General features: G+C 45.8%; 1 protein-coding gene across 1 annotated transcript in view; it reads left to right on the top strand.

Annotated features, from left to right (window-relative positions):
• The window catches only part of LOC135388575 (uncharacterized), a 225,831-nt gene extending 209,205 nt beyond the window's left edge, over positions 1-16,626 (top strand). Inside the window, exons 5-6 of the mRNA XM_064618195.1 lie at positions 15,477-15,586; positions 16,413-16,626. Coding sequence (XP_064474265.1) covers positions 15,477-15,586; positions 16,413-16,586 — 284 coding nt within the window. The 3' untranslated portion in view covers positions 16,587-16,626. The remainder of the gene's footprint in view (positions 1-15,476; positions 15,587-16,412) is intronic.
• Positions 16,627-17,764: the final 1,138 nt, after the last annotated feature.

Here is a 17,764-nt window from a genome sequence, read left to right as displayed (position 1 = left end):
GTCTGAAGCCTGACATGGGCGGACTTTCTGGTGCGGAAGTTTCGGCAGGAAACCAAACAAAAGTTCAAATGGGGATAACCCTGTACTCCGGTGTGTGGGAATCTCGGCCCACAAACCCGGGGTGGTTCCGTATTCGACCCCGCCGTAACCCCGAAGAACACTGACACAGCAGTTGAACAAAAGAAACAGAGTTTATTGCCTTACATCACAGCTGCTGGCCGTCTGCCCGCTTCGTCGCACCTCGCTTCTGTGACCGTCTGCCAGCCTGCCTGCCGCACGAATCTCACTCTTTTCCCGAGCGCTCGCTCTTTTATCTCTTGCGCTATCTGCGCTATCGCGCGGAAGTTGCCGGGTTATCAGCGCCCCCCACACTCTCCCCCCCCTTGAGTCAAATGTCCGGAAGTTCGGGGAGATCGAGGATTATATCCTCAGGGTCCGGTGAGAAGGATGGCCAAGCGAGAACTTGGGGGGCCAGCTGCCGAAGTAGGTTCACTGCAGCGACTATGTCCCGACGTGTAGGAGCGGAGGCCACGTTGTTAGCTGCTGCCCTCGGCTGTGCGGCTTGTTGGATACGATGCAGGTAAAGGGCTCCCGCATTATGGGTCGGAGGGTGGATCAGTGGAACACCGCAGAAGGGGCAGAGGGTGCTTCTTTCTTGTTCCGTGTACACCGCTGGAGGCTCGGTGGGGTGTCTGTTTGATCTGTCTGGGGATCTGGGTGACGGGGAAGGCCTCCGAGCAGGAGAGTTCCCAGGGAATCGCTGAGGTCGGTGCCGTCAGGTTCAGGCGTAGCGGCGTGTCCGGGGACGGCTGGATGGCGGGCGTACTGCTACCAAGCTGCTGCGTCAGTAACGTACAGAGGGATGCCATCTGTCGAAGCAAGTCCTCAGCCACTGGCGCAGGCTCGTCCTCGTCACTGTCTGGGTCGTGCTTCTTCCTGGGAGGCATCTCCGGTCGAAGAACCTGCGCTGCAACGCAGACGGCGGCAGAACGAAAAAACAAACAAAACAAAAATGCACACTACCTGCAACTATGCTGTGCCCTCCGGGGAAAACGGTACGGCGAGTCGAAAACACCCCACGTTGGGCGCCAATTTTGTGGGAATCTCGGCCCACAAACCCGGGGTGGTTCCGTATTCGACCCCGCCGTAACTCCGAAGAACACTGACACAGCAGTTGAACAAAAGAAACAGAGTTTATTGCCTTACATCACAGCTGCTGGCCGTCTGCCCGCTTCGTCGCACCTCGCTTCTGTGACCGTCTGCCAGCCTGCCTGCCGCACGAATCTCACTCTTTTCCCGAGCGCTCGCTCTTTTATCTCTTGCGCTATCTGCGCTATCGCGCGGAAGTTGCCGGGTTATCAGCGCCCCCCACAGGTGTCGTGTTGTATTTACAGCGAAAGCGGCTTTATCCAGCTTAGTGACCCAAAGTGATTGGTCGTTGCAGCATATCTTTCGAAGCACTGTGACTAGGGTTGCATTTGCACGTTCCACAAGACCATTGCTAGCTGCTCGATAAGCCACTGAAAAGTGCATGTTCACACCATGCATATGCATGAAGTTTTTAAATTGATGTGACTCAAATAACTTAGCGTGATCACAAAGACAGTCATCAGGCACTCCAAATCTGTGGAAGAGTGAGTACAAGTTGAGTGAGTGCAAGTGCACTGCGTCCGTTGTTGAAGTTGTAGGTACGGCGGCGGGGACAATGTACCTCGTAGCAAAGTCAATAACGTTTAAGATATACTTTTCTTCCACTGGGGCCGTCGTGATGTGGTCAAGAGCTATAGCGCTGAAGGGAGTTTCAGATGTTGGCATAAAACACATTGTACCAACAGACCTTGTAGTAGGTCAGTTGTATGCTTGGCAAATGTGACAAGCTCTGACGTAACCTTCTACTGTAGCCTTCATCTTGGGCCACCAATAGCGCTCTTTTATCTTGCTCAACGTTCGTGATGCATCCATGTGTCCACTGGTATTGTGAGCGAGCTCAAGGACGTGGCGCTGCGTCTTGGCTGGAACAACAATTGTGTATAGTTCTGGGCTTGCCACTCTGTACAGAATGTCATCAATGACTATAAAGTCCTGAGTACACTGTTCTGAAGCTAGCTTTGCACAAATGGCTGTAGAAGTCACATCTTCGGCTTGCATGGAGATAAGTGTGTTGACGTGAGACACTGTTGCGCATGGGTATCTCGATAGCATTTCTGCCACATGGTTCTGACGGCCAGGTGGTTCTGACTGCTAGGTCTAGTAGCATCGTTGCGAAGCGTCGAGAGGGCTTGAAGCTTGTAGTCAAACATGCGACTGACCAATTGTCAGTGAGAAGATGAAACCTCCTGCCCAGTAGGTAGTGTCTAAACTTTACGGTGATAGCCCAACGCACAGCTAGAGCTGCCCAAACATTGCTGTGTTGTTTTCGCTCTGCTTCTGTGAGCGTGCGGCTGGCATATTCAATGACAGTTTCTCTTCCTTGTTGTTTCTGTGTCAGCACTGCTCCGAGGGCTGCGGCAGATGCATCTGTGGTGACTGTGGTAGGTGCATCAGCATCGAAATGACCCAGTATGGGTGCTGACGTGAGTGCTGTACGAATCGCCTCAAAAGCCTCCTGGCATGTGGAGGTCCATGCAAAGTCTGCATCCTTAATAGCAGCTTGTAGAGGTGCAGCAATCCGTGAAAAGCCCTGAATGAAGCGCCTGTAGAAATTAGCAGTTTGAAGCCATGATAACAACTGCTTCGATGACTGAGGACTGAGTGAGGTGTGGGAATGCGAAGAATGGCTTCAAATTTTGATGTGTCGGTTGCTTCCCTTGTTCAGAGATGACAAATCCCAAAAACTTTACTGAGGCAACAGCAAACTTGCATTTCTTCAAGGATACCTTCAAGCCGGCCAGACGCAAAAGTGTTAGTGTCTCATCAAGAAGGTCAAGGAACTCTGACAGATCGTCAGAAAAAATAATTATATCATCGAGGTATGTGCGTACCCCTGAGTGCGTCCCTCGAGGTTTCAGTTGACGAAAGATCTTGTGCATGGCTTTCTGAAAAGTGGATGGGGCATTCTTGAGCCCAAAAGGCATTCGTGTCCACTTACAGGTACCTTGGTGCGTGATAAATGTTGTCTTTTCTTGGTCGTCTTCTCTTACTCTAATTTGCCAGTAGGCGCAGCATAAGTCCAAGATAGCGAACAAGGAGCTGCCACTAAGATCGTCGAAAATGTCGTCTGCACGAGGTAGTGGCTGTAGGACACTGACAGTCATTCGGTTGAGAGGTATGTAATTCACACAAAGTTTGTCCTTCTGTCCTTTTTTTTGTCCTTTGTTTTTGTTTTGTTCCAAGTTTTGTCCTTTTTGTCCTTCTGAGTTACGACAATGGCTGGAAATCCCCATCGTCCCGATGCATGACGGATGATGTCCTTTTCAAGTAAGCTTGTTGTCTGGTTCTCAAGGAATTGACGGTCGCTGGCTGTGTACCGGTATGACTGTCGTCCGTAAGGCTTGGCATCAGGTAGCAGGGTGCTCAATGCCTTCATAGAGGCCGATGTCAGTTGCAGTGCTTGCAAAAAGACTGGCATGACGTAGCACAACATTCTTGACTGCAACCTGTTCCTCGACGTTGAGTTGCTCACCGACAAAGATGTCACTGATGATGCGAGAGTGTTCGCAGGAGCTTGTCTCTGGAAGACCGTCGTAGCTGTTTTGTTTTAGCTGGTCGGTATCAGCCTTGTTGAGTTTTCTCCACAAGGGCTCATTTTCATCAGGCTCATGCTCTACTTGTAGTGGCTCCAGTGACGTGCATGAGTGTTTTTCAAAATGTGACAGTGCTGATGCTCTCAGAATCACTGCATTTGACATTCTTGGCAAAATTTCTTCCCTGCACTGCACTACTATGTTACATGCTGGTTGGCATATGATAGGCAGTTGCGGAGGTCTTAGATGGAGTTCGGCGTGAGCTGCATGGAACCAATCTTCTCCTAAAATCAAGGGGAGGGCATTCTTTTTGAGGACAGCAGCTTCGACGATAGCAGTGAGAGGTCCGATACCAATGCGCAAGAACACAGCTCCCTGGGGCATCACTGAGATTCCGCCAACAACCAGAAGAGGTGGTTTGCACCATGGTTCCACATGAAGAGTTCCTGCTAGGTTGGCTGCTAAGATGGTTACGTTAGAACCACTATCTGGAAATGCGCTGAGCTCTCCCAATCCTGTCACCTGAGCAGGCACTACAGCTCATCTCAACTTAGAGCCGGACAATGTGTGTTCTCCATGGCCTGCATAGGCTAACGGTGCTTTTGGTATTGTCTGTCTGCTGTCCCGGGGTGGTTGTTTAGGTTCTGGGCATTTGCTTGCAAGGTGACCTTTCCTCTGGCAGTTGTAACATACAGCATCTCTTATGTCTTGCCACGGTCTGTACGCAGGTGAGCCGTACTTGGTTGCGATGGTCTCGTACCTTGATTCTTGCTCAACAGGCGGCAAACTAAAAATACGAAAAGGGACTGTGGTTTGAGGCCGTGTTTCTGAAATTCCAGACTGGGGTCCTTGTACGATATTACCGCTGGTGTAAGTCTTTGTGTTTGTACTCATGGTTGTGCTTCGGGACCACTGGTTACCCATTCGTTGTTGAGGCCTCGTTGAGCGGGCAAGTTGCGTGTGATTCATTGCCCTGTCAACTTCAGAGACAATATATAAGTTATAAATTCTTCAACAGTCTTTGGTCGTTGCGCTGTGATTGCTGTGGCAACCTGGTCATCACGGATGCCTTGGACTAGGTATTCGATGCGTTCTTTGTCTGTGAGTGTGACCGGGCATTTTCCAATCACTCGCAGTTTAGCAAGGGTGTAACTGACCAAGTTCTCATCACTTGTTTGCTGTCGCGCAGCCACGAGTCCTTGCCACTGTATAAATGACAAGCGTTCACCGATGTGTGCTAGAAAAGCTTTCTTCCACTCAGGCCAGGTCTTAAAGTTATGACATGTGGTGACTTTCCAGTCTACTGTTGGGCCGCGCAGTTTTCCCGAAGCGATGGCCAATAGTGTTGCGGGTTCCCACGGCGCGAGCTGTTGCGTGCGCTCGAGATCCTCCAACCATCGACTAGCGTACAGTCCTTTGTCTCCACTGAACGTTGGGGCCGTTGACGATAAGTCGGGCAATGTAGTTACGTTTATAGACTTTGTACTGGCTTGTGACATCGTCAAGTTCATTTGCTGCTGAAGATACACTGTCAAAAGCTGCGTGTTGTGCACGGGGTCGGCTGTGAAGTTTGGCATGGCTTGGAACAATGGCGTTTCGCTTGAAGTAGACGTGGAAGGCGGTTCGTCAGCAACGGACGCCGTTGTTTCGGGTAACTGCGTTGAGCGTCTTGAGGCGATGTCATCGAGGAGTCGATGAATTAAATCTTCTTTTGAACCTGTGCCCTCTAGTTGACGTTGTGATAACTCTTCGCGAATGAAATCCGCCGTGAAGCCGGCAAGATCTGCGGCAGTTGCTTCTTCCCAGTTTATGAGCAGCATGGCTAATAGCGTCGACTCACCGTGACAAGGGCTTTTTCTTGTCGTAGGCTTCGCAATTGGCGTTTGGTAAGGCTCCGCGGCAGTTAGAAAAGAATGCTACAGGCTCTTGGTGTCGACAGCGCCATATGTGAACACAGGAACATTTATTTGACTATTCGTTACAAAACGGACACGTTACAAGCCTCATGGCGACCGAGCTCTCCCCCGAGCGTCCGACTTTTCGCGCGCTCTCCCTCTCTCTGTCTGCCCAATGTTGTATGTCTGTTCACGCGGAGGCCACTGAAAGTAGGTTTGATGCTCACAGTATGAATACAAGTGAACCTTGATCACACACTTCTGTCACACAGCTTACCCCTTAGGACGCAAAATGATATCCTCCTTTGTTCTTTCATGGCCTGCAAAAACGAGAATGAAATTAGCAGAACCAACACCGGCCACGAACTAGTACTTGTACACTTACCTGACGGGACGCAAGACCGCAGCCGCAGCTCAAAACGAACAACAAAAACCTATAGCACAACAGTCATCGTATGAATATAAGTGAAGCTTGATGACACACTTCTATCACACAACTTACCTTTTACGATGCAAAATCATATCCTCCTTTGTTCTGTAATTGACGAGCGTACACTGAGATCCTGAGACAGTTGAAACATGTCGCAACCGTTCCAACGACATTCCGATGATGCTAATGGTGATGACTCCTTCGTGATGAGGCGAGGGCGAGGCACGGAGGCGCAGAATCAAAATGTGCAGCAAACCTGTCGCATGCGCATGATCCTCATGTGGTCGTATAAGCTGGAAATATATTGTGTACTGAATTGAAGTATAAATAATACGAAGAACCGTCTTCTCAAAGCCATCGAAAATGTATTTAGTGTTTTAATATGTAGCTAAAAGGTGGCAAATTGGCGTTCAAGCTACTGCATTTAATTATAAGTTCAGATCCAAATACCGCTTTGTTTAGACAGCCGATAGCACGGACCTCACCACCTCCCAGGAGTGGTGTACAACCCATATGGGTTTTTGCAACACACCCAGAAATTGCTGATATTACCCATATAGCTTGTCTCCCAATGAATAGAGCCACAAGTATGCCTCTATATACATATACTGCCCCCCCTCCCTATGGGATGCTCGGTACCCCCTTGAGGTCGACCTCTGTGGACATTACTGTCCGATAATGCAGTTATTAATAATACGGAATCCATCTATGTAGAAAAAAAATCGGTTGAAATAAGTACTTGCTACATAGGCGCATAGAAAGTCCACACTGTCAACAACGACATCTGTATACCTTGTCCACAGAAGGTGCACATAATGTAGTTCCAGAGATTGTCAAAATGATGTCAATAACAATTCCTGTTGACTTGATCAACAAGAAGTCAAAGTCAACACACTCTCAAGACAGGAAACAAGAAGTCCACAAGAAGTCTACAGAAAGGAAAAATCCATTTTCAGAAGAGGTCAGTGTAAAGCGAACTCAGAGCACAAGCACGAACGAACGAGCGCTCAGCACTGCCACAGTTCCCGTGGATGCTTCGTCAAGCGAAATAACGCGGGACATGCATATAATGCATAGGCTTTTCTACACTGGAAAGGAAAACATAGCAACAACACACACACAGCAGCATGACCCAACAAATATGGCAGCCATGACAGACCACTAGGTAGAGGGTGAATGCTAACAAGGGCGAAAACCACCAATATTAGCTACGTCTTACTGCTATCCTCTAGTAGAGGCACACATCTATCAGGGGGGGGGGGCGAAATCCACCATTAAGAATAAACGTTTAAGAATAGAACATTCAAGAATAATCCGCTTAAAAAATACACGGTTAAAAATACATCTCCTAAAATAAACCGCTTACTATCCCCGCTTAGAGATCACCGTTTAATAATCCACCATTACAAATAAATTGTTTCAAAATCCCCTCACCATCTAGCACGGAGGCGGACTGATTGCAATTTACGCCGGGTTATATCATGTTATGTTAGGTTAGTTTAGTTTGGTTTCGGTTAGTTTGGGATAGTTTAGGCTAGTTTGGTCCTGTGAGGTAAGGTTAAGGGGTGTATCCCGTTTGAAACCATTATAAATTATCTTTCAAAAATAAACGCGTAAGTACCCACTGTTAACAATATATCTCCCAGAATATACACTTAAAAATCAACGCACAAAAATAATCGCCGAAATACCCCCCTTTAAATAAAAACGCTAAAGAATCCACGATTCGTTAAAAATAAATCGTTTCAGAATCCCCCCAAATCCACCCTACAGTTGCTAGAGTCATGTGGTATGGCCCAAATCAAGGTGAACTGCAAGCAAGTGGCTTAAACTAACCTCACAGGACCAAACTAGTCTAAACTATCCCAAACTAACCGAAACCAAACTAAACTAACCTAACATAACATGATCTAACCCGGCGCAAATTGCAATCAGTCCGCCCTCGTGCTAGATGGTGAGGGGATTTTGAAACAGTTTATTTTTAATGGTGGATTATTAAACGGTGATCTCTAAGCGGGGATAGTAAGCGGTTTATTTTAGGAGATATATTTTTAACCGTGTATTTTTTAAGCGGATTATTCTTAATGTTTTATTCTTAAACGTTTATTTATATTTATTAACTGCTTTCCTCTGCGTAGAGATACACATGTATCACTGCGCTGTCGCGTTGGACTACAGGATATATTTTGAAACAGTTTATTTTTAACGATATATTTTGCAACGATATATTTTCATGGTGGATTCTTGCGCGATTGTTTTTTGGGCGGGGATTTTTGCGCAGGTTGATTCCTTATCGGGGAATTTTACGCGGTTTATTGTAAAACAATATATTTTGAAATAATTTTTCTTAAAGGATTTATTGTTAAAGATTTATTAGTGTAACCCCTCAAGACGAGTACATCAGCCTACTTATCTAAGACGGCGTCATACACATCCGATAGGGGGCCACGGTTTGTATTACAGGCTGATGCATCACATCTGATAACCCAGGACTCTAACAACTTTCTAGGGCCATGTCGCTAGACATGTGCAAAGGTTACCGCACCATCAAAATTAAATAACATGTCCCTTGGGCCAACAATGGTAGACTAATTCGGTCCTGGTTTGAGTAGCATTACAAGTCTTGGCAACGTCCCTTGTGTGCTCTTTTAGTCTTGTCCCACGTCTTTTGTCTGCCTCGCCAATGTAAGTAGGTGGCATCACAGTCTATGCACTTAACTGTATATGCACAGTCTTAATCCCTGATGGGCAGAGTGCCCTTCAAATGGCGTACGAAACAACACCTTGGATGAAAGGAATGCACACCACTGATTTGACTCATTCGATGTTGTTTTTGACTGTTCTCTGTTGTAGCGATGATGCCACCCGGATAGGCGACGAAACGTTCACTCTCTTGGTTTTCACTCGTTGTCTTAAGCCGGTATTTTCAGTAAAGGATTCTACATTATGAACTTTGTTTGAATGATGATTAGTGGCGAGCTTCATACCCTGGGCCACAACTCTAACAATTGCTTGCGGTAATGTGGTGAAATGGGGTAATGAGCCTTGTAAATGATTTACTTGGCAATATATTTATTTATATGTCATAGGTTGAAGGACCGTGTGGTGCTACATCACGGAGGGGCGTGTAATTGTACAAGACCGATCACCTAAAGGTGTTGCTTCACACTAGATTAAAATGTGATGGAAGTGTAACGTGACAAATGCTGCATGGCGGCAATATGATAGGTTCTCCTCACGAATTATTGGCACGGTTGCGGTTAGCCAAGAAACTGCATATCCAGTTAATGGTAGCAGGATCAAATTTTAATGAGGCTAGTTTGGCCAACAAGCGAGCATAAAGCACAGTGTCAAAAGCCCTCACAAAATAAAAAAATACTGCATTTACGTGGACCAAGGAATCAAGACAGTTTAAAATGCTGTGACCGAATTATGTTAGTTTTTCCAAAATACCCTTTCCTAAAGCCATACTGGAATTTTAAAAAAGAAATTGATTGACTCAACATGGTTAACAACGTGCTGGTATATGATGTGTTCCATTAGTTTACAGGAAACCATAAAAAGTGCAGCTGGTTAGTAGATAGAAGGAGCATAGTTGACACCTCTTCTGAAGACAGAAATTAGCTTGTGACCTATGCCCTCGACTCAGTCACATACAAAGCACCTTCCACACAGATTAACGCATCTTCGTTCCAGCACTTCCACCTTCAAATGTTCATCGCTGTTGAGTGGTCTGTCATAAGGGATGCTCTGAAAGCAAAGTGTTTGGTTTTAGTCCTCTTAATGTTTCCGAAAACAAACTTTACAGTGACTATTGAACGGAAGCAGAAAATAGCTTTGGCAATATCATTGTATCCAACTGAAACATGGCACTTCAATTGAATAATGGCAGCTAAAGATGATGATGATGATTCAATTGTAATGGCGCATAAGCAACTCAGGCTATAGTGCGCCAAAACCATGAGAAAATTGTGACTATTAAAAATCAGACGATTATACTAAAATAATATTATAATAAAAATAAGCTGTCGAAGAAAAGGCAGAAACAATTGTTGGCATTGTGTGTCTGGTGTCGAGTTTTCCACACTAGGTGTTCAATAATAATGTATGCTAGATATGCTATAGCATCAAAAGTACAGCGATATACACATTCAGTATGTGGTGGGGATGTGTGAAACCAATATAACACATACTTACATTTCAAACTTCCTTGAAAACGGCAGTCCAGGTCTATCGGATTTGTCAGACTCGATACAACACCAGTAAGCACAGTGTGGAATGACTGATTCACCTTTCGAAAGCAGAGGTGCATCCCCCACGACCTTTCGTCATCTCCGTGCTTCAGAGCGGCATAGCCTAGTAAGGAGCCATTAGAAGGGGAGCCATCATGAAGCGGAGGGTTCTGTGGGATACGTAAGAAAGCGTACGTGTTACAGAACAGCTACGAGAATGATCGGATGCACTTGCATGGATTTGAGTGCGTAGACTTGGAACTGAAAAATAAATGTGCTAACCTTGTTGAAACTGCTTTTCCGTCAGAACCACACGAGAGCACACTTGGTTTCTTTAGATGAAGGTTCAAAGAATACAACTTCAGCATTTGCAGTACATCATCAGGTCCCGATGCTCCTTTGATATGCAGCAGACAGAATTTCGCTGAGGCAAGTGACTGCCGTTGCGGTTCGTTGCTTCGCAGCAGATCAAGAACAGTACGCCGCAATGATAGGTACGTGAAACGTTCAGAATATGGCGAGCAACTCCAACACCAACCCAATGACCCGAAAAAGGCAGGATGAGCCAGGAATCACACAAGTTCGCAAGCTCATCATATGGCAGCCATTACAGCTGACCTGATACGGAACCATATGGAACGAAAGACAACGGAACGCAGATTGAAAAGGCAATCATAGGACCTACTGCATGTGTTAAATGCAGGGTATATTTTTCTTTTTGAGACTCTGTAACAAAAACATATTAACATTTAAATGTCATTTCATAAAGGGAATTGACAGGGTATTGTGTGACCACGTGACGAGTTTGAGCCGATAGAGTTCCCCGAGAACTACGTCATTGTGACGTGATCCTCCTACTGGTGGGCAAAATAAACACACGTGATTATGTACGCCAGCACACGCGAATAGTTGTACGTGCGACCGACGCACACCACTGTGACGCTTCAGTCGCTGCAATGTTTACATAACACGGAGAGGTCTATTGTGGATGTTGCCAGGGGCCCTCATGTTGACGTCATTTTGATGATGGGCCGGGGTGGATATTCTATATAAACGTATATAAATGTTTTCTCGGTTTGACGCTAGGCTTGTTGCACTCGGATGAAGTCGAATGTTTAAAATTCAAGTTTAGAGAAACCGTGGGGTATTAATGCATGAATTTTTGCATGCAAAGTCCTTGTTGGGTGCTTTATCGACTGCAAGTACGAAAGAGATCCCACAACTTCTGGTCAGAGTCCCTTTAAAAAATATGTCGACACCCTGTATAGCACGGAATAGTCGCACCGAGGTCAGGTATCTCACTGGTCAACATTTATCCTTATGAAGCACCATGAAGAGTACTGACCCGGCATAAGGGCCCCCACCGTGTACTATGCTCCAGGCCCCAGAGCTGTAAATCTTGCACTGGGCCAAACTTAAGTAAACCACGTTCTTTGTTTTGTACAGGCCTACACTCGCTACTTTTCGATATACCACCTCGTATGTTTATTATCCTACCAACCATCTTGTGAAATCAACCAACTCATCTCACATATGCAGGGATCTTTTGTCATGCAACAGAGACTGTTGATATGTACGGCAAAATTTGTTAACATGTTCACACAAGTCCAAGTGAGCAATAATTACTCTACTTGGTTTCAGGAACGATTTCGAAACATAGATATCAATTCCAATGGCTGGTGTCATAATCATTTCCTAATTAAAACTGTAGCCTTCATATCCATATGCAATCACATAACACTCGCAAGCAAGTAAACAAATATTCGGATTATCACTACAATGTTTACCATGTCGTACACTATGTTCATATCATTCGTAATAAGAGAGATGCGGAACACACAGGAACGGAGGTGCTCATCTCATAATCGTTTTCTTTTATAACGAAGTTCGCACAGAATTCGAACACTTTTCTTTTCTTGGGCCCCTGTGTGATCCTTGCAGTTGATTGTGTATTAGGTTGCTCACAAAGTCGATGTGATTACAAAAAGAAGACGCACTCATTATTTCAATTATAGAGGAGTTTTATTTATTTCGGTACACTGCAGTTCTCAATCAAGTGGTTTTCAAAGTTTTAATTATTTCGGAGGCTGTCCTTGCTGCACTGTATAATATATTGAGAATGTTGTATGAGTACTCGGTAAAATTCTAAAGAAAAAGAAAACAGTGCCAGTGAGCATTAAAGGAGTACAGAGGGCCATCCAAAAAAATTTCAGATTAACACATCTGATGAAAGTGTGTGTGTCATTATACCGAATAGCGCGAAAGGTTTTGATGTGTGCAATTCGTTTCCCAGACAAAATCTCACATAAACATAGCTCCGCGCCTTCACCCTTAACTCGCCACTCCAGCTATAACGAGGATGAGGAGGTATGATGGCACGTCACCGATGACGGCATAAGGAGACTCGTTCTGGTTTGCCGATCAGTGGGGGTCAGCGCATTGTTCCTTTGCCGCCGTAAACCTGTTTTGCCAGTTTTCCCGGAGAATTGGGGATACAAGGAGCGCCCGAAGCATTACCGAGCAAGGAGAAAGGCTTTATCAGAACCCCGAACAGCCGAGTAGCAGACGACGGCGGAGTAGCAGACAACATCAGCGAGCGTTCTCCTTATAGCGTCAGCGCGAGGTTCCAGGCAGATCATAGGCTGGTACTGCTCTTCACCACCGTTGCGCACGGTCGCTTTTTGCGGCATATTTTAAATTCAGTTTCTGCGATAATTATGACTCTGTGGTGTAAATTACTTCGCATGGTGCATCTTACTGGCAAACTTAACAGTTTTATAAGAAGAAAACTGGGTGTTAAAAATGAAACAGCCGACACAGCACTGCCCTTGCATTATTGTCTTGTACGTTTAATCCTTGATTAAAAACATCTCCAGTTAATATTGCTAGGGTATCAAACAAAGAGATTATGTGGGCTGGTTGGTGTATCATACTCGGTAAAAATCTAAAATAAAAACAGTGCCGGGGATACATGAGGAACATGCCGGGGACAGTGCTGTGTCGTGTCGTCTGTTTTATTGTTTAATGTTCACCGGACTGGGTTCTTTTTAGATTTCTACCGAGTATAATACAGCAACCAGTCCACGCAATCTCTTTGTTTAATTGTATACCATTGAAACGAGCATTTATCAATGTGTGAGAGATGTTATTATGGTCGTATGTGCAGCATTGCAGTAGATCGCACTTCACATGGCGTATTCCATTGGGAGAGCAGATTTTGCCCGGCGCTGGGTGGGGTTTGAGTGCATGCTCCGGCGGTGTCACACGGGTTTGCTTCGTCAATGGAGTGCTAACAATCGTTCCAGGTAAGTAGCACACGCTGCGCATAGGGCGTGAGCCCGTGCTTTCCCGGGTTAGCTTTGGTCTCGTGGGTCAAAAACCATTGCTCTTTCGAGCAAACGTTTTGCCCTTGCTCCGCCAATGAAACATTCGGCGTCTGACACGATTATGCCAATGGAACAGCTTTTGTCTCGTCTGGGGGCAAAAATTTGACCCAGCTCTGCCAATGGAGTGCGCCAACAGAGACCATCTTTTCCACCCTCCTACTAAATTACCCACTCGTGACGCGAACGCTGTGAGGTATAGACACAGCAGAATTAATTCCAAGTCGTCTAATGATTCACTGCAGTTGACATTGACATTTATTTTCAACAGATGTTGTATCGTTGCGTTGAACTTTGTTCCGAGGTTGTCGCTGCTCGAAGATGTGGTCACAGTTACGGGGATGTGACTGTCGCTTTCATCGCGTGATGTTGCGAGGGGAGTGCTTGGGTGATTTTTACTTTTTAATGCAGCAAATCCGTAATGAAGTAACCAAATGCGATATGATGTGAGATGCCCAGCTCCACGATGAAGTGAAACGAGAGCAAAAATAAAGATGGGATTTTAATACGTTTTCCTTGTACTACGTCTCGGGAACAACAGGCATACCATCACATATATTGCTTGATAGCGTTTTGTTGTACATTCTTCTATTACCTGTCCTTTTCAAATATTCAGTTCATTTATGACTTCGTGAAGGATTTGTTCAATATCAATAAATAGTATAGGTCTCTTTCGATTTTTTCCAAAATTGCCTCAAGTGCAGTGCTGAACAAACGTTTACGGAACACGCTCCGGCGCATTACTTCCTCAGGGTGACACGCTAGTAACGAGGAAGGAATCTGAGGAAGGAATGTGGCAGAGCGTGTTCCGTAAACTTTTGTGCAGCACTGTACAAGGATAACAGTGCTTGCAAGATCCCGTTTTGCGAGATTTCGTAACAAATATTCGTCACCTAACTGCAAAGACAAGAGCCCTTGGTGCCTCTTTATTTACTTATTTTTATTTCCAATCTTTCAAATTTGATTTAATTTCCCTTCATAACATCGTGTCCACAGTTAGCGCGCGTAACAGGTATACTACGTGTTTTTTTTGTGTTTTTTTTTTGTAAAGTCATTTCAAGAAAAAGAAAATTTCCAACTTTCTGAAAGAGCGGCTAATCGGAATTAGGATATATTTCTGTAAGGCCAGGGGATTTCAAAACTCGGTAGTCGAAATGCGGCTGGACGTACCCAGGAATGCTATGGTTGCGCCTGAGGGCTGCTGGAATCCGTCGCAGTACGCCAGACGGGAGTCAGCCAAGCAGTCACTTTTAATTATGAATTGTTTACGCGCTGTCCGGCTCCACAATAAGTTCACCGGACCCGCCCAGAAGAAGAACAGTCTCTGTTCGAAATATCGGCGGCTTCTGTCCTGAGGCAACTCCCTTCCTGATCGTTTTCAGATATTTAATGGCTGTCACACTCGTCATTCAGTGTTTTCTTCTTTTCTGTGCCGCCCTCTATCGTCTAACCTAAGGTCAAGGCGGTCCGCTGCTAGGAGCATACCCAGTGCTATGCGCGAACCGGTTGCTATGTGTGAACCGTTGTATTATTCAGGAGGGTTCCGGATGCTGTATGAACAGTGCTGCTGTGTGCGTAGAGCGAACCGGGTACTAAACGACAGGTGTTTTTATATTACGCTCCGAGTGAACAAAGTGTGTTATGAAGAGTGTTCTTGGATTGTTTAGACTGAGCTGGTTGCTACATGAGCAGTGGTGTTGTGTTCGTTTGGAGCGGACTGGGCGCAAGCACAATCGCCTGGTCAATGTGACTGAAGCCTGTAGCCTGCATTTGAGTAGAATTGTGACCTGGATCTGTGCTGGACTCGCAGAGTTGTGCTAAGTACTAATTTGTCTCTTTACTATTTCATACAGTGATGCCCATGCGGTCCCTTATCCTGATCGTATTCGGCGTGACCAACTTCACGATAACTTGGTGCGCAGTTTTGTACTGCTGCTTGCGCAGCGCGATTGCTACTGCTAAGGTACGTGCATTCCTAACAAAATCGCAACGAATGCGAATACAATGCAGTATAATACAGTACGCTTCGCTTATGCGCCATAATGCCGCCATAATACCCCAATCAGTATAATTGAAGTTTTGTTGTCGTCGGTTATCAGTGGTTCTAAACTGGTGCTCAGCGAATGTAATACTGTCGAGCGCCCCCGAGTGAAACTTGAGAATCGGCTGGCTAGCGAGACCCTTCCTTGTTTTTGATGACTGTGGGTTTCAGGAGAGGTTCGCCAAGACAGGGCTGTCTTCCTTGCAGACGAACGTCCTGCTTGCGCCGTATGAGGGAGGGGTCGCCAAAACAGAACTCGCATAGTGACAAGAAACCAATATGGCGAAGAGGGGCATCTCAACAACTGAACCGCCATGATAGATCGGTCGGTCGCCCTTATGTGTTACAAACAGTATGCCTTACAAAATTCGTACAACGTTCTCTCATGTTGCAGCAGAAGGTTTAAACAGTACAATACGAGGCAATCCAAGAACACGCGATGATAGCAGAGAAAACCGTGCCTTGCACACGGAACACAGAGGAAAAAACGCGACATGGATTGGATTGAATCCGGGATGCCGAGGAGGAGTGGCGTTCACGCGTTAGAAGGCAGTTGATCATGGCGGCTCCCAGTCTTGGATGTTGGCATCCTTTGCTCTCCCCTTTTTCCTCTCTTCCAGCTTCTCTATGCGCTCCCCTTATGATGGTCTATATCAACCAGAGCTATTCTTTGAAGAACCAAAATATGACTGACATTAACGGTTGTATAACTCGGTTTCATTTAATTTTCTGCCCTCTTGCATCGTAGAAGTTGCAAGAGGAACGTTGGGGCTCTACAATGGCACTGACGACAACGGCCCGGGGCAGCAGCGCGCAGGATGTAACCGTAGAAGGCTTTGTCCAACCAGACGGAGGGGACGCCCTGAGCACCGGACCAATTGATTCCACTGCCCGACTTCGTCCAGGAGCATTCAAAGCCTAATCATATTATGCGTACAGTTAGTAAGAAAGATTCTACTTAATATTACAACCGAAATAAAATACTTTTGAGGAGTAATCTAACATGCACTCACGTGTCCATTCTGTGTTCGTTTGAAGACGGAGAAAGAACGCAATGGAATAGACGTTATTCACATTCACGTTATATCCTAGCGGCTTTCCAGCAAACCACCCTCGGCTCTCGCAAAAACCAACCCACGTGGGTGGACCAAAACCGGGGTCGAAGTGGAGTCGACGAGTTAGCGTGGTGTCCTCACTGGTGCCCACTCCAGTCTCCTCCTGTCGGATCAATCCAGTGCCATCCATTGAATACGGAGAAAACTTTGTCCGGCGTACCAAGATTGAAGCGCATGCGCATAAGTAGTGAGAAAAGGTCCATTGTAGTACGGTTGGGGACCACCCAGCTCATCCCGAGACAACTCATACCCGGAGAACTCATAGTCTTCAAGACAACTCGTACCACACTCGACTCATACAAGGACAACTCCTACCATACTCAACCCATGCCAGGACAACTGATAAAAGTCATACCACACCCAACTCACATCAGGACAACTCATACCACACTCAACTCATACCAGACAACTCATACCAGGTCAACCCATACCAGGACAACTCACGGTAGGACAACTTATACCAAGACGACTCATACCGCACTCAACTTCTTTTAGGGGGTGGTTTTGGGAGTAGCTTTTCAAACTCAAAGCTCAGGTCACGCTGGGAAAGACCATATCAGGAAAAGATGTCACAGAATTTCACTTTACTGAAGCTAATGTAAGAATTCCACAAATGGCATTTACCGAAGCGCACTAAAAGATGGTTGAACCACACTACAATGGTTATTGGAAACAGGCAATTTTGAAAAAAAAATCTAGTCGAAAATGTCCCACATTTTCTTCGTCGTGTGGAATACTAAAACATTAATTAATCATTTCAGTAACTAATGGTTTCAACCCGTATCCCGGCTCATCACAAGTGTTCGGAAAAATCGGAAGTTGTCCATTGGCATATTTCTCCGTACGTTGTTTTCGTGATGCCTTTTTAATTTTAGATTTGATTTAGCTGTTCTGTTGCAAGCCAAAACTCGTGCCGCGTCTCAGCTCATATACCAGTCTGAAGTCGTCCCAGTCGATGCTACATTAGGAAATCGGCTGAAGAATG

Source organism: Ornithodoros turicata, chromosome 3 (genome assembly GCF_037126465.1).
Source record: "Ornithodoros turicata isolate Travis chromosome 3, ASM3712646v1, whole genome shotgun sequence".
Classification (NCBI taxonomy): domain Eukaryota; kingdom Metazoa; phylum Arthropoda; class Arachnida; order Ixodida; family Argasidae; genus Ornithodoros; species Ornithodoros turicata.
Note: the sequence above shows the minus strand (reverse complement) of the source record. Positions and strands in the feature narration are given on the sequence as shown.